General features: G+C 55.6%; 2 protein-coding genes across 2 annotated transcripts; both read left to right on the forward strand.

Moving 5' to 3' along the window:
- Positions 1-3,048: 3,048 nt before the first annotated feature.
- VSX1 (visual system homeobox 1) lies at positions 3,049-6,335 on the forward strand. The gene is made up of 5 exons (XM_050972546.1): positions 3,049-3,418; positions 3,778-3,856; positions 4,112-4,235; positions 5,168-5,348; positions 5,953-6,335. Exons 1-5 carry the CDS (start codon positions 3,049-3,051, stop codon positions 6,216-6,218), a joined length of 1,020 nt encoding a protein of 339 aa, XP_050828503.1. The 3' UTR covers positions 6,219-6,335.
- Positions 6,336-10,565: 4,230 nt separating this feature from the next.
- On the forward strand, positions 10,566-24,116 carry PEX6 (peroxisomal biogenesis factor 6). Its single transcript, XM_030236501.2, has 17 exons — positions 10,566-11,441; positions 11,518-11,678; positions 11,983-12,066; positions 12,738-12,840; positions 13,013-13,149; positions 13,226-13,337; positions 15,959-16,167; positions 16,288-16,480; positions 16,834-16,910; positions 16,998-17,130; positions 19,336-19,541; positions 19,642-19,703; positions 20,171-20,279; positions 21,007-21,123; positions 21,703-21,780; positions 23,048-23,187; positions 23,493-24,116. The coding sequence occupies exons 1-17, from the start codon at positions 10,578-10,580 to the stop codon at positions 23,627-23,629; spliced, it is 2,922 nt and encodes a 973-aa protein (XP_030092361.2). The 5' UTR covers positions 10,566-10,577; the 3' UTR covers positions 23,630-24,116.
- Positions 24,117-25,350: the final 1,234 nt, after the last annotated feature.

The raw sequence follows: 25,350 nt of genomic DNA on the forward strand, positions 1-25,350 counted from the left end.
TTTTCACCCAGGTGTCAGAGACAATACTTTCACAACAGCCACCCCTTCCCCATGTTCCCAGCAGGATGTGGAGGAGGCAGAAGCAAAGCCCTTTTTCTTCTGTCCACGCTTTTTGAGGTTCCCACCCTTGCCAAATTGCCTGTGTTGCCATCAGCTGGCTGCTCACCCTGCTGCACTCCACCTCTGGGTCACCCTGCACCTGTGCAAGCCCACCATGGCCACCAACAGGCTGGCTGAGCTTGCCCTACACAGCAGGTGCCCAAGGGCTGTGGTGCCAGCATCATCCCTGGGGAGCAGGATCCAACCTGCTCCTGTGCTGGTGTGCCAGGAGCTGATGCAGGTGTGGGGTGTGCAGCTGGGGAGGAGGACTGGGCTGTGACTGCTGGTGCAGGTACCATGGATGGGTGTGCAGTAAGAGCTGGGCTTTTGGAGATGTGTTCTCCATCCAGCCTGGGGCACAGGAGCCTCTTCCACCCTGAGCTGCCTGAAACTGTCAGATGGTCCTTTATTATTGACCTGATTCATATCTAAACCAGGGAGGTGAAAGCTGTCTTATCCCATTACTAATCCCCTAAACCAGGCCCTTCAATACCTTCTCCTTGCTGCCCCCTCCTCACTGCTACAGCAGGTGGTTGCAGGCTGAGTGCACATCCTTTGGGGCTTTCCCTGAGCCCATGGTGAAGACAGGGACTCAAAAAACCCACCAAATGCTGGCTCTGGAGTTATCATCAGCTGAGGAGAGTCTGCCAAAATGCGGCATGGGTTTGTAATCCCATAAGGAGTTCCAAGGCTTGTTTCTGGGGTCTGAGTGGGACAGCTCCAGGTATCCATCCCATCACGCGTGCCCTCCATCCTATAGGTCGTGGCAGGTGTCTGACATGGTGGTGGAGCAGCTATGGGGAGGAGGGGACAATCTGGGGACTGTCCCACCTGGCTGTGTCCCTAGTCCTGCAAAGTGCAGCAGGGATGGGAGTGCTCCAGCATCAGCTGCAGGCAGCCCTCATCCCCTGGGACATGGGACTGCGCCGAGGCTGGAGTCCTGTGGCCTTGGGCTGCTCTGGTAGAGCCCCATGGAGATTCTGGCTGCTGGGGCACCTTGAGGCTGCTGGGCCGGCTGGCACAGGCACCCTGCCCATGGAGAGGGGGGGCAAACCCCAGGGAAATTAGAGCAAGGGGCGATGTTTGATGTTCTGCTCTTTAAGCGATTAATAATCTTTCGGCGTCGGAGAATCAGCTGAAAATCTTCCTTAGAAAATAATGAGCAGAGAAACATTTACTGATTAGTCTAATCCCAGCTAATCCTATCTGATGAGCATATATCAAGATATCCTTTAACTGATTTATTGTCCAAAGGACTGGTGGAGGTGCCCATCTTCACCACGGCTGGGGGAGCTGGGGGTGCAGCAGGAGTGTCCCCACACCCCATCCCAGTGTCCTGTCCTGGGAGCAGGTGTGTCCCCATCCCCCAGGGCACGGCCTCGCTCACCCTGGCCCTGGGCAGCAGCGCCATATCCAGGCCACCTTGCCAGCATGGGGAGATTTAATCGCTATTTCCATTTCTGCATCTATCGGCTTTCTCTTGGGTTTGAGCTTTTATGTTTCATAAACTGATTAGGAGCAATTATACGTGCTTTATCCCCAAACTTTCCAAATGCCTAGGCCATATGCATATTTAAGGCTTCATCATCTCTCCCAACAGCTCAGCCTCAATGTAAACTGCTGAAATCAAGCTGATTCTGGGACAACATCAAAAATTAGGGTTTTAACCACTAATATCTGCTCGAACAGGAAATTTGTTGTGGGTGGTGGCCGGATTATGACTTCTAATTACTGTGGAAGATCCTCCCTGCCTAGCAGTGAAAGTCTCCTGTTCCAGCAAAACTGCAGCAAAACCACTCTGGAGAAGTGAAGATGCCCAAGGGGATCCCAGGGCGCTCTGTGTCCAGGCAGGGGGCAGCCCTGGGTAGGGATGTCCCGAGCATCCCTTCATCCTGAGCACACGAGTACCCTGAATTGGTGGTCACACTTCCACACCTCCCGGTCCCCTCACACCCATTTGCCTTTCTTGGTGAGAAGCACGACGGTCCAGAGGGTCCCCCCCACCAGCCCCCAGTGCCGGCCACGGCAATTATCCTAAATGAAAGTTATTGTTCTGCTAATCCTGGGAACAGCTTGCCATGGGAGATTTGGGTCTTTCTTTAATAATGCAAAGTTAATGCGGAGTCCCCTTGTAATTATCTTTATCAGAAGGACCCTCGGTTAATCTGACCGTCCAATGAAGGCCTGGATCAGGCGGCCCGTGTAAGCCGGTTGTAAATCATTTCCATCAACAGATGAAGGGAAGAGGGAAAAAAATTGCAGCCCAGGTGCAAGAATCTGGGAGCAAAAGGGAGCACAGAGGCCAGGCACCTCGAGGTGGCCCTAGCCCCGGGTGACAAGACACCTGGGGTCAGGGAGGCTCCTGCCCAACAGCCCCTGCCTGTTCCCATCCCTCTCTCTAGGGTGCTGAGCCCAGTGGGATGTCTCATTTGGGATGTGGGGCTGAAGGGTCTTGGGCTGGAATGGGGGTACTGGGGAGCGCACTGCCCTGCAGTGGAAGAGGGGATATGGGGACACAGGGACACAGCAGGGGGTTCCTGGGAGGAAACCCGGAGAGGGAACCCAAGGGGACGTGAAACGGATTTATGGGGCATGGGGTGGAACAGGGTGACCGAGCTGGGGCGGGACGGGCACTGAGAGGGGGTCCTGGAGAGGGTCTGAACGAAACCGCAGGGGACCCGGCAGGGGGTGGTGAGGACCGAGGGGCGGGGGCCGAGGGGAACAGAGGGAGGGACGGCGAGAGGGGACGGCGGGGGGCCGGGCGGTGGCCTGGGAGGGCCGGGGGAGGGGCGCGGGACCTGTGCGGGCGGGAGGGGGGACAGAGGCTGTTAATCCGGGGATTGGGAGCGCCCCCCCGTCGGTCTGGAGTGTGATTGGAGCCGGGACCGGCGGCGGGACAATAAAAAGGGCGGCGGGCGGTGGTGGCCGGGCCAGGCGGCAGCGGCGGCAATGCCGGGCCGGGCGGAGCCGTCGGGGGGACGCGCGGCGGCGGGGCCGGTGGCGGTGCCCGTACCGGTGACACCCGGCGCGGCGGCGCGGCCGGGAGGCGCGGGGCTGCGGGCCAAGGGCTTCGCCATCACCGACCTGCTGGGGCTGGAAGCCGAGCTGCAGCCGCCCCCCGGGCCCCCCCCGGCCGCCACCGCCGGTGGCTACGAGGGCGGCGGGGCGCTGGGGCTGGGGCTGGGGCTGCTGTGCAGCCTGGGGGGGCCGGGCGCCCCGTGCCTGCTGCCCGCCCCGCTGCCGCTCCTGCCCGCCCGCGGCCCCCGCCCGCCTCCCGGGCCGCCTCCCGCCGCCCGCCGCCACAAGGAGAACATCTCCGGTGAGCGGGGTCGGGATCGAGGGTGGCCGCTCAGGCGCGCACGGGGACCCCCGTCCCGAGCCGCTGCCGGGGCTGCCTCGCACCTGCGGCCGCGGCCGGCATGCTCCCGCCGGTGCGGCTCCGGTGCTGGCCGTCCCGCCGGGATGTCCAGCCTTTGACCCTCCGGCAATGCGGGCCCCCACCCCCTGCCCCGGGATGGCATCACCGGTGCGGCACCGCGGGCTCAGCTGTGGGAGGGAACCTCTCCGTGCCCCGGGCCCGCTCCCCGCGGGCGGCTGGAACCGTGCTCGGGGAGCTGCGTTCGGTTGCCCCGCTCTCGACGGGAACGTGACTCTTCCCCTCCCGCATGCTGCTGCCAGATGAGGACAGCCTGTCTGGGGACGCCAGCGATCTGAAGATGTCCACCTCCCAGATCAAGAGGAAGAAACGCCGGCACAGGTAGCCCCGGGAGCCTGGCTGTCCCCGTTCTCACCTTCTCGCTGCTGCCACCATCCTCTCGCTGTTCCTCTTCTCCTCCGGCTGGGGCGGTCGGTATCCCCAAGGGGGATAAAGGGAGGAAAAGGAGGAAAGAGGAGGGCTGCATCTGGAGTGGGGGGAGGATTTTCCGGAGGAAAACCTCAGCGTGGGTAGCTGCCAGCCTCGCTGTTAGCCCGAGGGTCCGGACGGTGTGACAGGGTGCTCTCCTCTCGGCAGGACTGTATTCACAGCTCACCAGCTGGAGGAGCTGGAGAAGGCTTTCAATGAAGCGCACTACCCCGACGTCTATGCCCGGGAGATGCTGGCTGTGAAGACGGAGCTGCCGGAGGACAGGATACAGGTAGTGGCTGCAGCGGTCCTCCCTCTTCCGAGGAGTCTGCGGGCTGCCAGCACCCGGCCGTCTCCTCGGCTCTGTGGCAGTGGGTGCAGGTGGTGGGAATGTGATGGCACTGAAGTGCTGCAGGGCGCCTGGGGGGAGGCTCAGCTTCTGCCTGCTGGCATCGAACAGCCTCCAAATGGACATGCAGAACCAGGGCACTGAGCTGGCTCCAGCAGTTGCTCATTGCTGGCAACTTGGCTCTGTCCTCCCACTCAGGCAGGAGCTGGGAGCAATTTGGAGCTGCTGGGCCAAGCTGTGACACAGGAGCTTCCTCACTAGCTTGCCCCTTTGAGGGACATGTGGCATTTTAGGGCCTGATCCTGCTCCCCTGTGGAACAGCTCAGTGGCTTAAGAATGAGGTGGTGGTCTGGGCAGCAGCCTGCTTATATATCTCCTCCCTTGAACCTTCAAATAGAGGAGAGGGGTGGGAAGAGGGACCCAAGCACTTTCTGTCATCATTGGTCGCTGCATTGTGGAGCCTTTTTCCTGGAGAGGTTTGTGCTTTGTGGATCAGCCCTTTTTCTGGAGAGGTTGGCGCTTTGTGGATCAGGCAGGGCGGCCCTGCAGGCAGGCGGAGCAGCGTCGGGTGACTTTGGCTGGGATCACCCTCCTGTGTCACGATCAGCCTCTTGTTAACATGTGCTCCCTCTCCCCCCCTTCCTCCCCTCTCTGACGCCCACATGTGTGCCCTCCCTCACACCCCTCCCCACACGCCGCCCTGGCTGCCCTCCCGGTACCACACCCCGTGTCTGCCCACCCAACCCCTCCATGCACCCCCACGGCTGACTTTGCCCTGGATGCACGTTCCCCCATTCCCCACGGACACCCGGTCTCGGGGGCTGTCTCCTCCCCAACCCCACCCCTCCGTGCTCTCCTGGCTGTTACCCCTGAAGGTTTGGTTTCAGAACCGAAGAGCCAAGTGGCGGAAGCGGGAGAAGTGCTGGGGCCGGAGCAGCGTGATGGCCGAGTACGGCCTCTACGGGGCCATGGTGAGGCATTCCATTCCCCTGCCCGAGTCCATCCTCAACTCCGCCAAGAGCGGCCTGGTGGGATCCTGCGCCCCGTGGCTGCTGGGTGAGTGGGAACTTGAGCTGCTGCTGGGGGGGATCAGGGCTCAGATTCTTCTTTCATATGGCTGTCTTTGCCTTTTTCCATAAAGGAATGGGGCCTCCCTGACCCTGAGCTGTACGCAGGCTGCCAAATAGCCTCGGTTTTCCACTTCCTCCTTGCAAAGAACAGCTAGGGAAAGGAAAACCTTTTACTGCTGTGTCAGACAGGTGCCTGCACGTGGGTGGGTATCACTCAAGCAGCATGGGAGTTGCAAGGCATCTAAGAAGTCACCACCACCTGCCCCTAAACTGAAGATACCTCAGAGCTACCCTCTGCTCATACACAGTCAAAATCCAGGTTGGAACGGGTCATTACAGCACGCCTCTCCCTGTAAGCCTTCCCTGCTACAGGGAAGGTACAGACTAATTTTGCCACAAGCCATCCCCTCAGGCTGCAGAGAGCAGGTGGCAGGGCTCTGGGTCAGGAAAGGCTGGTAGTTAGAGAGAGCTTTCCTTGGGATATGGGCAAGAACTGTGGGAAGCAGCAGTAATTCAGGAGGTGATTCTGAATCATCCCAAGCAGAAATAAGCAACCAGTGCCCTTGGCTTTGCTCTCTCCCCTCTGCAAGGTATGCACAAAAAGTCCATGGAGGTGAGCAGGAAGGCAGAGAGCCAAGAGAAGCTGGCAGATGGCTGGCGAATGGAGCAGGAGGAGGAGGAACTCAAAGGGATGCAAGCCAGCTCCCAGAAGGGCTCCGACAAGCTTGGGCCTGCAAAAGACTCGGAGGACACAGCCATCGACCTCTCCAGGACAGCCAAGCACGAGAAGAGGGGTGTGCTGAGGCAGTACATCAACGGGGACCCCCCAACAGAGCAGAACGACCGGGACCACTGAGCCTGGGCTGCCCCAGAGGAGGCCAGACCTCACGGCGTCCTGGCGACACCATTCTATTTATTGATTTATTGATATATATATATTTTTTTTCTTAAATAACGGAACTTTTATCTGAATTCAGGGCATTTTAAAACTGGGCACACACATCCCCTCGTCCCCTCACTTTCAAGCTGTTCACTTCTCAGCAGAGCCAGGGTGGAGGGTGGCAGAGGGGCCAGGGGCAGTGCAAGGACGGGAGTGCATTGTGGTCAGCACCGATTGCTGCTGGGGAGGATCCCCCTTCCTTCCCCTCCCTGCTGGGACCACTTCCCCAGCTAGCCAGAAGCACAAAGAGGAGCAACACACTGGGAGTTGCTCCCTCCTCCAGCACACAGGTGCAAGGATGGTGCAGGAGTTTACAGACGCCTTCTCCAAGCGCTTCCACCCCGGTGTGAGTCCTTCCATGCCGAGCACACAAATCTTCCACCTTGAGGAGCAGCAGGGTTTTTAAACATGGTAGGGTTCATCCTCAAGCTGGTGTAACCTGACAGCCAGGCAGGTTTATATTCCCTGAGGATCTAGCTTGCCAATGCAGCCTTATCACTGGATTTACACTGTGTATCTTCCTTAACTCGTATTTGGGAGAAGGGGGTAAGGAGGTTTTTATTTATGCAATGATTTTGTACACTCTTGAATGTCACTTGCCACACTATGCATGATAGAACAGACCTTTTTGAAAAGCAAGCCATAGTACCCTGGAGCAATGAAACAATTTTGTGAAGTGACATAAGAAAATATTTTGTAATTGTCTGTAAAAAGTGTTAATGTCAGAACTGTTTCTTGGTCACCCTATATTTATGTCTAAAAGCACTTTAGTAATCTGGATTTTTGAATGTGGCTCTTCCTGTATTGTCCACCATTTATTTATTACACATCCATAAATAAAATTGTGGTGTATCTTTGGTTTTCATGCTCTGTATTGAAATTTATACCTTCCTTTGACACATCTCATGGCAGCTGCTGAACTGGCCCATGCACATGCCTCGACAGCTCTCCTGGAACACCTCCAGTTTCATCTACCAGCCAAAAAATAACGGAAAATTATCAGAAGGTTTTATTAAAATCTGAGTAATCCCAATTTGGAAAGTGTTTTAACACAGCTCAGGGGGTGTGTGGCCAGGTACTGATGCTGCCACCTGCTCCTGCCTCTGCTGCTGGGCCTGGCTGCTCTCACAGATGAAGCTGCAGGCTGTGCTGGACAGGGGGACAGAGGGGGGACAGTTCCTGGGAAGAGCAGAGCAGTAAGTGGCACGTGCAGATTTCCTGCCTTTCCCCTCCTTTGCTTGGCCAGACCCCACCAGGCTGCTGGGGGGAGGGGTAACATATGCATGGCAAATACGGGCTTTGCAGGGAAAAAAAAAAAGTTTTCTGGGGGGGCTGTGGGGAGCACGGTTCAGGAAAGGACCAGCCAGGGCTTATTGCAGCAGCAATTAGGCTCACTGAGAGCCGAGACTTAGCACATTGGAGGCCTAATCCTGCCTGAGCAGCATCTGCAAACCTTTTATTTGGGCTGTGCCATGCTGGCACTGGATGCTTGCAATCCTTTTTTCTTTTTTTTTTTCCCCCTTTGGTCTGCATGCGTGCAGATGGCCTGGCTCTTTGCCTTGTGCTGGCTGCAGCGCTGTGAGAGCAAGCACGTCACCACCAAGAGGGCTACAAGGGGAGACACTGTCGTTCCAGCATGCACAGGGAGCGCTCCTGGTAGTGCCTGGTGGGATCCCAGCACTCGCCACAAGCTGGGAAGGAGGAGCCAAGAGGAGGGTTTCTGGCCCGAGGCACTTTTCACGTGCCGGGAAGGTACAGATGCTGGTGGATGGCAGTGACTGCCCAGACTCAGCTCCTGGTGACAGGGTCTGGTGCCCTCCTCGGAGCAGGGAGTCACTCAGCTGTTCACTGCCTGCACTAATCCTGGCAGGGAAGTGTCCACTGTCCTCCAAGGTCACTACTTGGAGCAGCAATAGCAGTAGGGCAGTACATTCTTCTTTTTGCTTCAGGTTTGACTCATCCTGAGATCAGTGGCAGCCAGACCCAGCCATGGCTCAGCCAGTGCTGGTCAGGCCTGGGCCAGTGACAAGAATGTGACCCTGATGTAGGACAAAGGCTGTCACTTGCACACATCTCCACTGCTCCATGTGAGACCCCACAGCCATCCTGGTAACCACATCAGGGCCTGGTGCCATGAGCTTCCCTTTGTAAGGAGCCCTGGGCTCAGCCACAAGTGCTGCGCTTGCTCAAGCAGAAGATTGTCACAGACATATTTTATGAAAAATCCTTTCATTAGGATCTTTTCTCCTGAGAAGCTTCAGCTTCTCCATGTTTTGCTGCTTTGGAATGTGATCTGGAGAACTGTTTACCCGGTGCTTGAAATTGTTTTTACTTGATGACCAATGACAGCCACCTGTGTCGAGGCTGTGAGCAGTCACAAGATTTTATTGTCATTCCTTTTCTTTCCTTGCTAGCCTTCTGATGAAATCCTTTCTTCTATTCTTTTAGTATAGTTTTAATATAATATATATAATAAGAAAATTAATCAGCCTTCTGAAACGTGGAGTCAAGATTCTCATCTCTTCCCTCATCCTGGGACCCCTGTGAACACCACCACATTTGGTGAGCCCCGAGTGAGTAACCTTGCCACAGAAGATCCCTTCCATGCGGCCCAGGCAAGAGAAGTCAGTGAATTCAAAGCCAGTGCTCAGCACATGCAGATCTCTTCACTGACTGGAAGCTGACTGCCAGGCACCCTGCGGGGAGCGGTGGGGGTGTCCCACTCTCTGCTTGATTTTCCTTGTTTTAAAGCAGAGAAAAAATGACCCAACCACTGGTAGTCACATTTTTCTTACGTCCCAGTGATGGGCCCAGAGCAGAGAAGGCTGCAGGGCTGCATTTGCAGAAGCATCTTCATGGTGGCATTTCCGTACAGCTTTAGCAATACTAAAATCTGTGTCACTTTGTTTTGGCCAATCCTCCCAAGCCGCGGGTTCGATTTTCAGACTGGGAGCTCAGCGAGCGAATCCGAACGCTTTGTAAGCGCTCCCTCGTGTGGAGCGGGGCGATGGGACACGGCGAGGAGGAGAGGAGGAGGCTGCCTGGAGCCCAGGGGCAGCTGCCAGCCTCACTCCTTCCCCTCATTGCCACAGACCCCTGCGGGGGCGCGTCTGCTGTGGATGCAGAATTCAAGAATCCTGCGGGGTTTGCGTTTCATGACTCTCGTCTTGCATCCCCAACAGGCACCTGGTACAACGAGCAGTCTCTGGCAGAGGGCACAGGCGCTGATCAGAGCCTCTGACTTTCTCCAGACCGGCCAAACCTGTCCTGGGGTGCATCAGGCACAGCATCCCCTGCTGCATGAGGAAGGGGATTGTTCCTCCCTGCTCTGCACTGGGGCGGACTCACCGCGAGTTCTGGGGGCAGTTTTGGGCACTGCCATGTAAAACAGACATTAAAATTATTAGAGAGCTTCCAAAGGAGGGCTGAGAAGATGGTGAAGGGTCCGGAGGGGAAGCCGTGTGAGGAGCAGATGAGGTCACTTGGTCTGCTCAGCCTAGAGGAGACTGAGGAGAGAGACCCCATGGCAGTCTGCACGATAAAAGAAGTGGGACAGACGCTCACCTTTTGTCTCTGGTGACCAGTGACAGGACCAGACAGAATGGCTCTAAAGCTGTATCAGGGGAGGTTTAGGTTGGACCTTAGGAAAAGTTTCTTCACCCATAGGGTGGTTGGGCACTGGAACAGGCTCCCCAGGGAAGCGGTCACAGCACCAAGCCCGACAGAGTTCAGTGGGTGTATGGACAATACTCTCGGGCATTCTCTGTGATTACTGGGGTTGTCCTGTGCAGGGACAGAAGTTGGGCTTTGATGATTCAATGTGTCCCTTTCAACTCAGACTATTCTATGATTTCCTAGGTTAATTCAACAGTAACACCAATACAAGTCCATTCTTTTAAACCAGGTGCACGTGTCCAGCCCTCAAAATCTCCTCAGTCTGCCACAGGCGAGGGCACCGAGTGCTCTTTTCCTCGATCCCACGCCGTGCGGCCGCGGGCTCGCGGGGGGCGCGGAACAGCAAAATCCCCGCCCGCTTCTTTGGCCACCTTCTTCCTCTGTCCCACCATCCGCAGGCTGCAGACTGCCGGAGCGGGGAAGGACGGGCTCGCCGTCACCGGGTGTCGCTGCCGTCCGCACGGCTCGGAACGAGCGCCGGCGCGCACCGCCCCAGCACGATCCGGGGCCGCCCCGCGCCGCCTCTCTGCGGCCTCGGAGGGGAGGGGCGGGCACCGCGCTCCGCCCCGGCCCGCCCCCGCTGCCTGTGCCGCCGGTGCGATGGCGGTGGCCGTGCTTCGCCCGCTGGACGCGCCTCCGGCCGAGCTGTCTCCGGCCACGGCGCTGCTGCTGGCGCCGGCGGGGCTGTGCGCGGCGCTGCGCGGGCGGGGCGGCGCGCTGGTGCTGGCGGTGCGGCCGGCGGGGCGCGGCGGGGCGCAGCCGGTGCTGCTCAGCGCCGTGGCGCTGGAGGCGGGCGGGCGGCGCGGCGCGGAACTCTGGCTGCGCGGGGCGCTGCTGCGGCGGCTGGGGCTGGCGGCCGGCCGCAGGGTGGCCGTGTGGCCCGTGCGGAGCCCGCCGGCGCTCGCCTGGGTGCTGCTGGGGGCGGCGGGGCGGGCGGGGAGGCTGGCGGGCGGCGCGGTGCTGGCGCGGCGGGGCGAGGCGCTGCCGGGGCCGGGCCCCGGGCCTGGCCCGCTGGTGCTGGAGGCGCGCCCGGCTCTCCAGGGGTTGCTGGGCAGCGGGACGCGCACCGCCCTCGCCCCCCCGCCGCCCGCCCCGCCGGGCACCGCCCGCGGCCGCCCCCCCTCCGCCGCCGCGCCGCCCCTCGTCTCCCGCTTCGCCGCCGCCGCCGCCGGCCCGCGGCTGCGGGCGGTGCCCGGCGGGGCGGGCGGCGGCGGCGGCGGGGCGGAGGTGTGGGTGAGCCGGCGCGGGCTGCTGGCGCTGGGGCTGTTCCAGGGCGAGTGGGTGCGGGTGGGCACCGAGGGGGCGGCCCGGGAGCACCTGGCGGCGCTGCTGGCGCGGCCGCCGCCCTGGGAGTACCCGCGGGCCGCCCGCCGCGGCCCCGCCGACGGCACCGCGCTGCTGGCCCCGGCCCTGGCCTTCAACCTGGGCTGCGACCCCACCGCCCCCGCACAGCTCCGGCTGCAGGTGAGCTGAGGCCGGGCAGCCCGGGGAGCGGGCCGGCGGCAGCCGCGGCTCACGGTGCGCCCTGTGTCCTCCGCAGAGGTACGAAAGGACCGGCGCCGCGGATGGGAAGGGCAGCCGGTCCGTGCTGTCTGTGCCGCCGTTCGCCAAGGAGCTGCACCTGGAGATTGTCTGCTCGCCGGCCTACAGCACCCGGGGAAGCTATGACTGCGTGCTCTACAGGCACTTCGAAACGCCGCGGTGAGCTGTGCGGGCTGGGCACTCGGGGCAGACTGGTGAGATGCACTGTCTGTTTGTGCCACACCCTGGGGATGTGCACATCGGCACCCCCAGGGCGGGTGCTGTGAAGTTTTAGAATATCCCCTTGCATTGTCCTATCAGGAGTATGCTCGGCTTGGACACAACGCTTTTTGTCCTGTCCTTCAGAAGTCATCTTCAAGTTTCTGTGTTTTCTGTAAAACCACAAGTGATGCAGGGCAGGGAGGCCACACAGTCAGAAGGATTTACTGTCTTTAACTCGTGAAACTCTCTGGGTTTTTTGTAGGCTGGTCCAGGAGGGAGACATCCTGTGTGTTCCAACATTTGGAAATGCTGAGTTTATAGAACTAAATGCAGACAAGTTCCTAAGGTAGGTCAACACACTGTGACTCTATTACTTGGTACCAGAAGAGCAAAGATGCTTTTCCACGATAGACTCTCTTGAAATCAGACAGTTTATTCCATTCTGATCTATCCCTGGATTCTAGTGTTTTATCTGTCTGTTAATATCCTGGGAAGAGGAAAATGTTTTTGCTGGATTATGGAGGGATGAAGCTAAGAGGGAGGCCTCCATTAGCTCATTCGAATAGTCACGACGGGAAGAAAGGAAAAAAAGATATAGAGCAACTGATGGGGATAAAGAAGAAAGGGTGGCTTGAGGGCAGTCAGAGCCACATAAACAAAGCAGAGTGGGAGCTGGGCTTCTCAACTTGTGACAAAAAACAAATTGTGCATATAAGCCCTAGGAGTTCATGTTAGATTAACTTTCTGCTTGGCCACCAGTTCTGCTTTTCTTGGTTTTGCTCGTGTGGCTTTGCAACAATTGTGCTAAATGGGAGAACATCCCCTTTGTATCAGGATAAGGGTGCTCTCAGTGGCATTCCCAACTTTCACATTGGCTGATGCTTGTGCATACTGCAAGAGGACAAGAGTTTCTCTGCTTACCTGTGCTTATGACCTGTCTTCTTGTTGACACTTGCATTGTTCCTTCCCTCAAGATCTTGGCTAAGCATTTATGAGTGCTTGTTTTTTTCCCCTTAGGTGGCCAGAGCTTTATTTCAAGGTGAAGAAGATTGTAGGCATGGTGGAAGGCGAGCAGTCTGAGGGTTACCTGGTGGACACCCAGAACACGTCTCTCTATCTGGTGAGATGCTGGTAGAGAGCAGAGAGGGGAGATCTGAGGCTGAGCTTGCACTGTGGATGACAAATGTACCTGTGGAGGCTTGTGCCTCCTGCCGTTGGAAAATGACAATTCAGGACAGATTCTGTCACTTGGCAGCGGTCTTTACTTGGGTGGTGCTTTTGCTTTCTCACAGGTGGGTTCAACAAATAGCACTGTGCCATCTGCCCCAGGCTATAGCAGCAATGAGTTCTGGAGCAGCTTGTCTCCTGCGGGACTTTGTGAGGTGGTGAAACAGCTCTGCGATGCTCTTCGGCCCCACCTGCACCGCCGGTGAGTGAGAATTCCTTGGGGAGAGCCCTGGCAGAGGTGGGGCCACATGGAGAACTCCCCTCCCTGTCTGTTGCAGGGCCAGTGCACTGAGCAGCGTGGGCAGCGTTCTCCTCTCGGGGCCGAGCGGCAGCGGGAAGCTGATGGCTGTCAGAGCTGTGTGCAGCTGCCTCAACCTCCACCTCTTCAAGGTAATTCCTCCTGGGGCCAAGTGGATTGGTGGATTTACTGAGGATTATGGAAATGTTTTTTAAGTCGGCCCTGCCAACAGCCCTGCTGCAGCCATGGCATGAGCCTATCCAGGAGCTCCTTCCATGTGCAGATGCAGACAAGTGAGTCACAAATGATGCTGAGATCTTCTTTAGCTGAGAGGGAAAAGAAAAGCAACCCTTGGTTTTCCTGCTAGCACTTGTACCAGACCTGGCTCAAAATCTCTTGGCAAGTAAAACAGCTGCCCTGTAACTGTGTTCACATTCACCACCACTCCCTGCCAAGAGCAGTGAAGTGGCAGGTGAAATTCACTGGAGTTGGTTTAATGTGGAATGTGATATAGTTCCAGCTGACTGTCAGTATTAATTAAGAATTTGGTTTTATGTCAATGGCCCCATGAAAACTTGTGCTCTGCTCTTAGTATGTGTAAAAAGTCAGATCACATTTTATGAAACAAATTTGAGAGTGGTGCTGTTGCTGTGCAAATCCATGTCTTGACACAGATTGATTATCATGCACAATTCTGGTCTCCCCATCACAAAAGCATACAACTGAACTGGAAAAATTTGAAGAAAGACTCTGGGTAAGATCAGGGGTCTAGAGCAGTTTCTGTGTGGGGAAAAGCTGAATAAATTCTTCAGCTTGAAAATAAAGAATTAAGGGAGAATCTGATGCAAGTTTTTACAAGATCTTTTTGAAAGAGATTTCTCACAAGAGCTTGAGAGGTCAAAGCATGGAAGGTGTTTACTTTTCTCTGTGCCAGCATGAGGCCTGTGACTGTCAGATGAAGCTAGTGGGAGCAGGCAAGCTAAAGGAGATGTTTCTCTGTGTAGGTGAGAGTATTTGGATGAGAAATCTACTGTTACAAAACCACATCTGACTGGGAAAAGCCCTTTTGATGGGAACGTTATGTGCCTGGATGGCCAAAATGAGGTCTAGCACCTGCTGCTATCCAACACAAAAGGCTCTGGGAACCAATAGAGTCTTCACTGGCTTGGTAAAATTGCTGTTTTCCTCCAGCATACCTCTTTTGTTCACTCTGACAGTGTGGGATTATCCCACAAATGCTTTCATTTCCTTGAATCTGTAGAGATACTTTTGCAAAAGTGAGAGGAAGTCACGTGGTGACTTTTCTAGGAAACTTTCTGAAATTCTGAAAGGACGTGGAAGAAGAAGAAAACTGGAAAGAATAGGGCTGGAAGATTCCTCTTTTTGTGGAAGGAAATAGTGGGCTTGCTCCTTTTCTTAGTGGATATTTTGAGAGTAAACTCTTTTCCTGTTCTTTTCTCTCCAAGTAAAGCTGTAACACTGGGTCAGTGGAGCAGGTAGATAGTGCCTTGGCCCGCTGCTGTGCAGCTCATCTGGACATGATCCTTTGTGGTGCTGAGCTCTGACTTTTCTGAAGATGTGCCACAGCTCTTGGGATCCAGTGCAAGATTGCAGGGATTTCACAGGACCCTCAGATCCATGTTTAGTATGTCCTTGGAAGCACTCTGTCACTGCCATGTTCTGTCAGGTGGCCTCAGGTTCTAGTGGGGTTTGTGTGCAAGGCTACAGCTCTTCACTAACACACTTAATTGCTAAAGACAGAGGTACTGTCTGTCTGTCTTATGCTCCTACCCCAGCTTTTACACTCTCCTCTCCTTTTCTCACTGACTGCAGTGCTTACAGTGCCATTCCACCTGCTCTTCCCTTCCTCTGACTCTTGTGTCTGCCATCCCACCAGGACACAGGAATTATTTCCTGCTCTAATGTCCACCACTTGATGATAAACAATTTTTTGTCCTTTCTCTCTGCCTTTGAGTACTTGCATACAGATACTGCTGCCATTAGGTCTGCCACAACCCTAACTTCTTTTTTTACCCTGTAGTACTTGGAGCACAGGAGTTCCTCTGCACTGTGTCCCTGTCCTTACCCTTTAGGGAGCTGCTCTCCCTGCTTCAGGCTGCCTTTTCTGAGGATGAAACTCGGGGATTCCCAGAAATGGTTTGAGTCTCCATGGAGAACCTCACAGCGCCAGGAGGCAGCACTGCCTGTTCCCAGGCTGTTGTTCAAGGCTCACCAGTCACCTCTTCCCTTGGATGACTTCAGCAAGTGTTTGCTTTGTAAACAGTGTCTGGGCCTCTTGCCATCTCTAACTTGCCCCCAAACACCCATCACCTTTACCTTTCTCCTGCACTTTGAGCCTGTCTGGCACTGGCTGAGCAGTTTCCTGGGCCTCCTCCTCTACTTACTGCACTGTTCTGCAAGATACTTTGTTCTCCCTGTCTTCCACAGCTCTCTCCTCCCTTCCAGCTTAGGTTGCTGAGCTGTGATATCCACTGTCTCAATTTCTCTGGTCCCTTTCCTCACCTTTTTCAGATAAGACCCTCCTGCCTACCTCACCTCTTGCAGAGAAGCAAGAGACAGCCATTTAACCATGCTAATGCATCCAGAATGTGCCTCTTTTGAATATGACCTGAAAGTCATATTCAGGAAATATTGGGAAACACCAAGTTTGATCTCCTCTGAGCCGTGACTTGCCCGTGGAAAGCTTTGTGGAATGTTGTCCTATGTCCCCCAGCCGTGCATGTTGCAACTGCCTTGTCTGTGTGTCTGGCAGGTCGATTGTGTCAGTTTGTGCAGTGACACCAGTGCAGCCACAGAGGAGAAAGTGCAGATGGCCTTCAGCCAGGCCCAGCAGTACCAGCCCTGTGTGCTCCTGCTGAAAGACATCGAGGTGCTTGGCAGGGAGCGAGATGGGCTCGGGGAGGATGCCAGGGTCATTGCTACCCTGAGGCAGCTGCTCCTGGACACAGACCCAGCACTGAGGTATGGACCCCGCACGTTATTTGCTTCTGCCAAGGGAGAGTGAGTTGGGGTATGTGATGGCAGTGTAAGAGGGTACTTCCACAGAACTGAGACCGTGCACTGTCCTCTTTCTCCCCACAGCCACCCTGTCCTGGTGATTGGCACAACCAGCAAGCCCCAGAATGTTCCCACAGATGTGCAGACTGCTTTCCTTCATGAGGTGAAGATCGAAGCCCCTTCAGAGGAGCAGAGGAGGTTGATGCTGAGCATGCTGACTGCCAGCCTGCCTCTGGGCAAAGAAGTGAGCCTGTCCAAGCTGGCCCGCAGGACTGCAGTGAGTAAAACCACAGCAGCATGTGGGGATGGCCAGGCTGGGAGTGCTGGGTCAGTCTTCCCCCTTGGAGAAAGGGGGTAATTCCCACACAGCCCAGACAACTTCTTCAGTGGTTATTCTGGTGCTCAGACATCAGCTTTTAGGTGCAGATTTCTAGTCCACACCTTTCGCAGAGGTGTTGGCTGATGTTCAGCTCTGCTAATAAAAAAAAAAAAAAATTAAGCTAGAGCCTCTAAGCAGGAACAGCTTGCTCAAGGAACAGCTCTGCAAGGAATTTTTCCCTATACTTTTTATGGCCTAGGTGTAGCTTTGGGGAGGGACTGAACTGATGCTGTTTGTTTCCACATTCACAGGGATTTGTGCTGGGAGATTTCTGTGCCTTGTTGTCCCACAGCAGCCGGGCTGCTTGCACCCGCATCCAGGCCTTGAGGTAGCACAGGCAGCAGCGTAGGGAGGGCAGGGGCTGCAGCCTGTGGTGGGGCAGAATCTGACTCCTTTCCCTTTCTTTCCTCACCAGTTTTCCAGGTGGGCTGAGCGAAGAAGTGGAGAGGGATTTTTGCACTGCAGGGTTCCCCGTGCTCGAGGAGGATTTTAGTGCTGCACTGGAGCAGCTGCACGATGCCCACTCGCAGGCAGTGGGAGCCCCAAAGGTGAGATGTTGGGGCACAAGGAGGGGGTGGGTTCTTTAGAGCTCTTGGCTCAAGATGCCCATCACAGATCTTGCAGGGCTGTGTTCTGACACGTTGCTTCCTGCTCTGTCCTTGCCTGTATTCCCTCAGCTTTCAGTGGGAAACAGTCTTCTGGACTTTCCCCCACCAGTTTTCACCCTCTTGGCTTGGAATTTTTCAGGGAAGCTCATGCAGTGCTAAATGCAGACCAGTAGTGCTGGAGGGGTGCCAGCTGTGCAGCTCAGCCTCTTGGGGGGCAAAGGCTGCCTCCCTGAGATCTCCCCTGGCCTGAGGGAACAGAGGGGCTGTGGCACAGGCTGGTGAGGGAGTTTCTCCACAGGTGTGATAAGCCTTAGACTTGATCTCTGGCCTTGGATGCTGCTTGAGCTGGGATGGACTTTTCTGACAGACAGGCAGTTTGAAGAGCTTGGGGTTTCTTCAGGGAGAGTGACATGGAGAGTCTGAGAAAACCAGCAGTCAGCTCCTCAGAAGGGCAGTGATCTGCCTCTGGCAGCTTGGCACCCAGGGAAGCAGGGTTTGGGGTGACTGGTTTGGCTGGGTAATGTGGTGTTGGGACCAAGCAAAGTGATCAGAACCTCTTGTCCATGCCCATGAGTGCCAACAACTGAGTTCAGCACAGGACAGGAAGCCTTGGCCTTGGAGCAGTTCCTCTGGCACCTTCCCCAGCTGCCCACTTAATTCATGCAGTGAGCTCTGTTTTATGGTGTTTGCCAAGTTTGCTGTAAGACAGATAACCACAGAGCATGCTCAGCACTGAGCTGTGTGAATGGGAGTTAATTTTGTTTGTATTTTACGTTCCTTCATTGATTTCTTAGTAATTGGTTGTGGTCAGGAAGCCCATTAGCAGACCTGGATACTCTCAACATTGCTTTCAGTTCCCTGCTTGCACTTTCTGGTTAGTTACACATTGGTCTGCACTTACAGCCTGAGTCTTTTGGAGAGAACTGATTCCAAACCTCCTCTTGTTAACAGTGTCTGCACTATGTCTTAGACTTACTGTGTGCTCCCCTGAAAACAACCTTCCTGCAGTTTCCCAGCTCCTGTGCTCATGTCTGAAGAGCTCTCTCTAGCAAGGCAGGATGAGCAGAAGTGCAGAGGAGAGGGCAACTCTTCCATTCCTTGACACTGCAGAAGAAGGGCCTGTGACTTTTTGCTTTAAAAGTTGGGTTTTTTCTGAAAATCCTTGTTTTGTTTGACCTAATTTTCCTGGTGGACAGCTAAAGAAATAACATCATTTTCAGTAGTGAAGGAAGGAGATGCAAATTGGCTGAGGGGGGAAGAATTTTGCCCTAAGCTATTTTTAAACTCCCCACTTGTGCTGGTACCAACAGCCATCAGATGGGGGGAAGTGTGGGGCTTTCCCAGGAGACCTGCTCTGACTCTCAGGAGGATGTCATGCATGCTGTGGCATTCCAGCTGTTCCTAAAGTGGTGAGCAGAGCAGCAGCATGCTCTGGGATAGTTTTGCTCAGCACAAAATAACCCAAGAGGCCTTGGCTCACCCATCTCAGGTTTGGTGTCTTCTCTCTGTTCTCCGTGACCCCTCACATGTCTGCAGCTGACTCCCTCCCTATCTATTTCTCGTGAGCATGCATGGACTTTGTTCTTGCATCCCCCCTTTCAAGAGCAGTGAGTGCTCCAAACACTGTCCTGCAGGATGTCTCTCCCTCACATCCTCCTTGCCATCACAGAGCTCCTGGCAACCCAGGTTCTGTCCCTCTGCAAGGTGTGAAGCCCTTGCACAGTCTCACCCCCGTGGGGGACAAGGTGTCCTGAACACAAGTCACTCATAGTTGCAAGATGTAGATTTCTTTTTTTTTTAATTTTTTTTTTTTTGTTTGTTTTTTATTTTTTATTCTTCTTTTTACCTTCCCTCATGCATCCCAAAGGCTGCCTGCAACAAGACTCTCTCCCCTCCAAGCTGCAGGCAACCCTGGCAGATACTTTCCCTGGGGTATTTTTGCTGACAGATGGTCCAAGGGGCAGTGGAGGATTGGAGATGAAGTGCACTCTGTGAGTGCAGCGTGCCTGGGACCTGTTTGTACAGTTTGGTTTGTCCCTTGCAAAGCTCAGAAGAGGGGAAATGTGGATACTGGGTACTGGAGCTGCCCAGGCACGCTCAGGGCTCAGGAGTAAGTGCTGACAAGGATTCTCCCTCTCTTGGCAGATCCCCTCGGTGTCCTGGCAGGATGTTGGTGGGCTCCAGGAGGTGAAGAAGGAGATCCTGGACACTATCCAGTTGCCCTTGGAGCACCCAGAGCTGCTGTCACTGGGGCTGTGCCGCTCTGGGCTGCTGCTGTATGGGCCTCCAGGGACAGGGAAGACCTTGCTGGCAAAAGCTGTGGCAACAACATGCACCATGACATTCCTTAGGTGAGGAGAAATGTGAGGGGGGTTCACACAATGGGACTGACTTCCTGCTGGCAGGGGATGGGTGTCCTTTAACTGGCTTCCTCTTCTCCCTGCCCCACAGCGTGAAGGGGCCGGAGCTCATCAACATGTATGTTGGGCAAAGCGAGGAGAACGTGCGCAATGGTGAGGACGTGCATCCTGCTCCTGCACGTGGGCATGTGGGGCTTTTCTGTAGTGCTGCAGGGTGCTTAAACCCCCCTTCCCAACTGCCCAGAGGCAGTGCTTCAACCCCCCCTTCCCAACTCCCACCTACAGCTCTCAGCAAGGGCTTGGACCCAGCTGTTTCCTACAGTCCATTCCCTGCTCCCTGCAGCTTCCCCTCCTGCTCTCTCTGCTCCTGTTGCTCCTGTCCCTGGTGTTCCTGATGGGACAGCAGCTCCTCAGAGACACAGCTGAGCTTCAGGGCCCATCCTGCTCGGTGCTATCTGTCCCCATTCTGTTGAGACACTCAGGCAGGAGCAGTTGTTGGTGGTGATAGAGTGGGCATCTGGTTTCCATCCACACTTCTTCCCTGCTGGGAATGTAGCAGGTCCTGTTGCTGTTGACTGCTCTTCCATGTCTTTTTCACCTTTTGTGCTGTCTCCTCACAGTGTTTGCTAGAGCCAGGGCAGCTGCTCCTTGCATTATCTTCTTTGATGAGCTGGATTCCCTGGCCCCCAGTCGTGGGCGAAGTGGAGATTCAGGGGGTGTCATGGACAGGTGAGTGAGCATCAGGTTTCCTTGGGAGAGCGGGATTCCTGCCTCAGCTGCAGGCAGTGCATGAGATTGCCCTGAAAGGCATAGTCCATTCCACCTCTCTTTCTCTGTTTTTTCCCCCTCTCTGCCCTCTTCAGCTCTCAGCATGGCCTGTCTCTTCTCTCTGAGCATTAGTACTGCTGTTTGCATTGCCTCAGGTTCCCGATTGCCCAAGCTAGTTGTGCAAACATTTGGTTAAGACAGTCTCCTCCATCTGCTTCTGTGGCTGCCAAGTGCTCCCTTTGGCCTCTCCAAGGTCATCCTTCACACCCCTGCTGTTCTGTCCTCCTATTAGCTGCTGTTTCCCTGTGGTGGGAAACCTTTCAGGTGCTTCTGCTAGAAGTAAAGTGTGTACAGCTAAGAGATACCCAGAAACAGGGTTATTTTCCCTAGGCCTCCTCTGCTCTTCTGTTAAGCTGGCAGTCCCCAATCCAGTCTTCCTGTTCTGAAGGACTGTCTGGGATTTGGACTACTTTACAGTGAGCCCATGTGCTTGCTGGCTGTGCTGATGGAGAAGTCTGGATGGCTGTGTAAGGGCTCTTCAGGGAAGAGAAATAGGAGAAATAGGAGCTGAAGTCAGAGAAATGGACCTGCCCCTGGCTTCACTTCTTCCTTTTTCATTGATGGCTGAGGGAGACACCAGGTGGCTTGCCAAGGCCTAGTTCTAAGTATCCTGTCTTGCTCCCTGCAGAGTTGTCTCACAGCTCCTTGCAGAGCTTGATGGCCTTCATTCTACCAGAGAGGTGTTTGTCATTGGAGCCACCAACAGGCCTGACCTCCTGGACCCAGCTCTGCTACGGCCAGGCAGGTATGTCACATCCTACCTTGCCTCAGTCCAGGGGGGTTCCCCATAGCTCCTCAGGCTGTGCTGAGCAGGACTGTGTCCCCACCATGTTCCCTCTACAGAGATTGTTTGTGAAGGCCCCTGGCTCACAGGAAGCCAGGAGGGGGCTGGTGCCTGTGGCTGTAGCAGCAGTGTAAGATACCACGGCTTGTTGCCCCCACCACTCTGATTACTGCCCCAGGAGCACAGCAGGGCAATGAGAGACCTGCTGTTGCACCAGACAATGGCAGGAATTGGTGCCCCAGGGGCTTTTCTGCACAGTTGCCCCCCAGCCACTCCTCAAGCCTGTGACTTGTTTGTCCTGGGGCAGCACTTTGTATCTGCTGTTGTTGGACCCTGGGTGGTTCCTGTCAGTCCATTTCCCCAGCCTGCTGCTGTCCCTCCGAGCAGCCCTGCTCTCCAGCACGTAGGCTGCTTCAGGCTCTGTACCATCCACAAACTGGACAGCAAAAGGAGCTGTCCTGCAGCTCCTGGTGCACAGGGCTGAGCACTTGTGGTGGGTTTGCTTTGGCCTGTGACCAGCTGCCTTCTCTCTGCTGACAGGTTTGACAAGCTGGTATATGTGGGCATCAGCGAGGACCGGGAGTCGCAGCTGCAGGTGCTGAGCGCTGTCACCAGGAGGTGAGTGACCCTGTGCTCCAGCAGCCTCCTCCCACCGCCTTCCTGGGGGTCACAGCCCTCCTGGGGATGATGCATAGCGTGCTCCATCTTGGATTCATGTCTGAGCCCTGGGGAGCACCTGAGGTCACTGAGCCACAGCCAGTGGGTAGGGCAGGAGGGCAGAGCAATTTCCAGAAGCTAAGCTGGGACTGGTTTTTCTACAGGATGGGTGCCCATCCAAGTGTGAAGGCAGCTCCATTCAGCTCATTGCCTCTCCTCCTGTGGTGCTCAGGGGTGTTCATACTGTGATCTGTGTGTCTTCCCAATCACTGGTTGTGTGGAATTGCTGAGCAGCAGGGTTTGGCTGCTTTTCCAGCTGCTCTGAGCTCCTGAGAGCATCTCTGGAGGGAGAAAAGCAAGCTCTGCAATTGGGATGCAGAGGTACCACCCACCACAGCTGGGTGAGTGGCTGTGACTGCCTCTGCAGGGACTCTGTCCTGGATAGCTGTGATCACCTCTGCCAGTCACTGTAAGTTAGTAGGAGAGGTGAGAGTGTGGGCTGGCTCCAAGCAGCTTGTCACACCCTGTGTCTTGACCAGCACGGCCTCCAGCAGCTGCTGGTCATGCTGAAGGAGGCTCACTGTCTGCGGCGTGGCTCTGATGGGGTGGTTTGGTGTTACAGTGGTTTGTACTCTGTCATTAAACATGTTCTCATCCAGCCCTGACTGTAGGTTGTTCCCAGGCATGTGGAGCACCTAATTTATCTAGGTGAGAAGTCAAACACCAGTGGCATAAACAGATGGTGCTCTAGAGAGTTCATCCTGCACCATGGCTCCAAGACTACTCTCTGCATCCTTTATGCTTCCTAGCCTGGAACCAGAGAGGCCCAGAGCAGCTGTGGATGCCCCATCCCTGGATGTGTTCAAGCCCAGGCTGGATGGGGCTTGGAGCATCCTTGTTTACTGAAAGGTGTCCCTGCCTATGGCAGGGGAGTTGGAAAGTTGGAATGGGATGATCTTTAAGATCCTTTCAACTCCGGCCATGCTGTGCTGTGGTGCTGTGATTCAAAGTTTCCTTTGATCCTGCTTAGCAGGAGAGAGGACCTTGCCGCAGGGATCTTTTAAAGAAAAGTGACTGTTGAAAAAAACAATACAGCAAACTTTTTTTTTTTTGAGCATGCAGAGCACATTCTGGAAGCAGCTAAACATGAGTACTCTGCTTGTTCCTGCCCAGTCACACTAGTCTGTTTTTTCTTGGCCTTTGCACCTCTGTGTTTCTCTCTTGGCAGGTTTAAACTGGATCCTTCTGTGAATCTCACCACCATTCTAGAAAAATGCCCAGCTCAGCTGACAGGAGCAGACATCTACGCCCTGTGTTCAGATGCCATGATGTGTGCTGTCAAACGCAAGGTGGAGTGGATTGAGGAAGGTAGGAGCCCTGCCCTTACCTGTCCCAGTTGTTGGAGCAGCCCAGCACAGGGCCAGAGAGGACAGTTAGCACTGCTGGTAGCTGGGCTGTGTGAGAAGATCCTCAGCAGCTTTGGGACCATAGTGCTGGGCTCTGGGTTATTGCCAGGCAGGCAGTTTCTGCAGATGTGGTCATCTCCACCTCCAGTGCTGGGCCCCAGGGGGAAGGAGACAGACACAGCTTTTCCTTTGATGGCTGGAGAGTGGGCTTTTAGATCTTACAGCTGCCCCTGTTCTCAGCCTTTCCATGTTGTTTCTCTCATGCAGGGCTGGATACTGAGAAGTCTGCTCTGATCCTGACCATGGAAGACTTTCTGCAGGCTGCTGCCAGGTTGCAGCCATCAGTCTCTGAGCAGGAGCTGCTCAGGTACAGACTCATCCAGCAGAAGTTTGCGGCCTCCTAATGCTCAGCAGAACTGGGACTGCAGAACAGGCACAAACAGGCACTGCCTGCTATTCTCTGATGCCTCCTGGGCCCCCTTCTTTTGAGCTTGGGTGGAAATGGTGTCTGTGCAGTTTCCCAAGCCAAGGCCTGCTGGAAGTGCTGCTCTGCTCATCCAGGAGAGTGGTGGCTTCTGCGAGTCTGTGAGGGTCCCTCACGTGTCAGCGGTGCATTGTGGCTGCTGGGAACGTAGCAGGGTGATTTCCTTTCAGGGACAAAGCTGTGGGCAGTGTAGTGGTGTCTCCATGGCTGACAGGCCACTCATTGGTGGGGGAGCAAGGCTCAAACTGCACCTGGTTTGGCAGCAAGTGCAGGGCTGGAGGCAGCTGCTGTTGGGCCGTCAGCCCCCGGTGAGAGGTGCTGGCCAGAGAGGCAGCAGGACACAGGGCACTGCTGCTCCAGCTGGCCAGACTCCATAGTCTCTGAATAAATACAGTTTTTTAGCACTAGGTGCTCACTGCCTGACCTCAAGTTATTGCTTCTGATGGTGTCTGTAGGACCAGGAAGGTCTCTGCAAATTTTTGGGTGGGCTGGGTGATACAGAGAAATCATTGTCCTGCAGGTAGAGAGGGGAGCACAACTGTGAACTAGACTGGGGCCACTCATCCTGCCGGAATGGCTGGAGCCTGTGGTGGATGAGGAAGGCCTGAGGGAGCAGCACTTGCTAGGCTGTGAGATGAGCTCCCTTTGCAGAAGGAGCCCAGTTCTTGCTGGAGACACGGGAGACTCCCTCATGGGGAGGCAATGGGAGCAAGTGGCAGCAAAATTCCCATTGGATGAGAGGAAAAACTTGTCACAGGGAGAGGGGGAGCTTCAGCCTTGGAAATATTCAAACCTTGTCTGGAACAGCCTGGAGCTGCCCAGTCTGCACTAATATGTGCTGAGCACCACTTAGCACAGACTCCCTGAGGTCCTGTCTCACCTCCCTCTGAAGTGTCACAGCAGCTGCTGGTCTCATTACACAGGCCCTGCTTCCCATCCTTTTCCAAGGGTGCCCCACAAATGGCACTGGACCTGTGTTTGGCAGCTGCTGTGGCCAGGTGCTTGCAGCTGCCCTCAGCTTTGTGCAGCCCAAGGGGTTGCTGGTGCCAGGTTTTGCTCCACCTGCTGTAGTCACTGAGCCTGCTGACAGCTGGATCCCTGGGCCAAGTGTTGCTGTGAGGGCCTGCTCCCCCTGGAGCTCCTCTGGTAAGGGCTGGTTCCACAGCAGCTTCTGGCATTCCATGGGTGAGTTTGCAGCTGGTGCATGCCTGGAGCTCTGTGCCTCTGGTGCCTGAGCGTGTTCAGGCAGGGCTATCCCTGACCGCAGCGCTCTGTGCTGCCGGATCTGGGCACCACATCTTCCCCAGGGTAGGGGGGAGGGAGCTGCAGCCACAGCAGAAGCACTGGTGGAGGTTCCAGCATGGAGCCTCCCCCTTCTGGGAGCTCCGGTGAGAGAGTGGGTACCCCATATGGAGCTGAGGAGTGTCAAGAACAGGAGTCAGCACCTGTTTGGGAGGTGCATGTGAGGTAACAGGTTGCAGCACACTCCTGTGAGCGGTGCTGCAGGGACTCAGCTGGGGTGTGCAACCACCTGGGAGCCAGCTCACCCCCTCCTTCCTGCTAAAGGGAAGCCCCAGGCCCAACCTGCAGCTGGCGGGGCAGCTTGGTGGGGCAGCTGTGCCTGCACCCCTCCTGTGCCAC

This window comes from Serinus canaria, chromosome 3 (genome assembly GCF_022539315.1).
Source record: "Serinus canaria isolate serCan28SL12 chromosome 3, serCan2020, whole genome shotgun sequence".
NCBI classification, from domain to species: Eukaryota; Metazoa; Chordata; class Aves; order Passeriformes; family Fringillidae; genus Serinus; species Serinus canaria.

Excerpts from the sequence above, each read along its gene's own strand:
- VSX1 (XM_050972546.1), top strand. The coding sequence starts at position 3,049 with ATGCCGGGCCGGGCGGAGCCGTCGGGGGGACGCGCGGCGGCGGGGCCG. Across the intron at positions 3,857-4,111 it reads AGGAAGAAACGCCGGCACAG|GACTGTATTCACAGCTCACC; the intron begins GTAGCCCCGGGA and ends TCCTCTCGGCAG. Across the intron at positions 4,236-5,167 it reads TGCCGGAGGACAGGATACAG|GTTTGGTTTCAGAACCGAAG; the intron begins GTAGTGGCTGCA and ends TTACCCCTGAAG.
- PEX6 (XM_030236501.2), top strand. The coding sequence starts at position 10,578 with ATGGCGGTGGCCGTGCTTCGCCCGCTGGACGCGCCTCCGGCCGAGCTG. Across the intron at positions 11,679-11,982 it reads AGGCACTTCGAAACGCCGCG|GCTGGTCCAGGAGGGAGACA; the intron begins GTGAGCTGTGCG and ends GGTTTTTTGTAG. Across the intron at positions 21,124-21,702 it reads GCTCTGCTACGGCCAGGCAG|GTTTGACAAGCTGGTATATG; the intron begins GTATGTCACATC and ends CTCTGCTGACAG.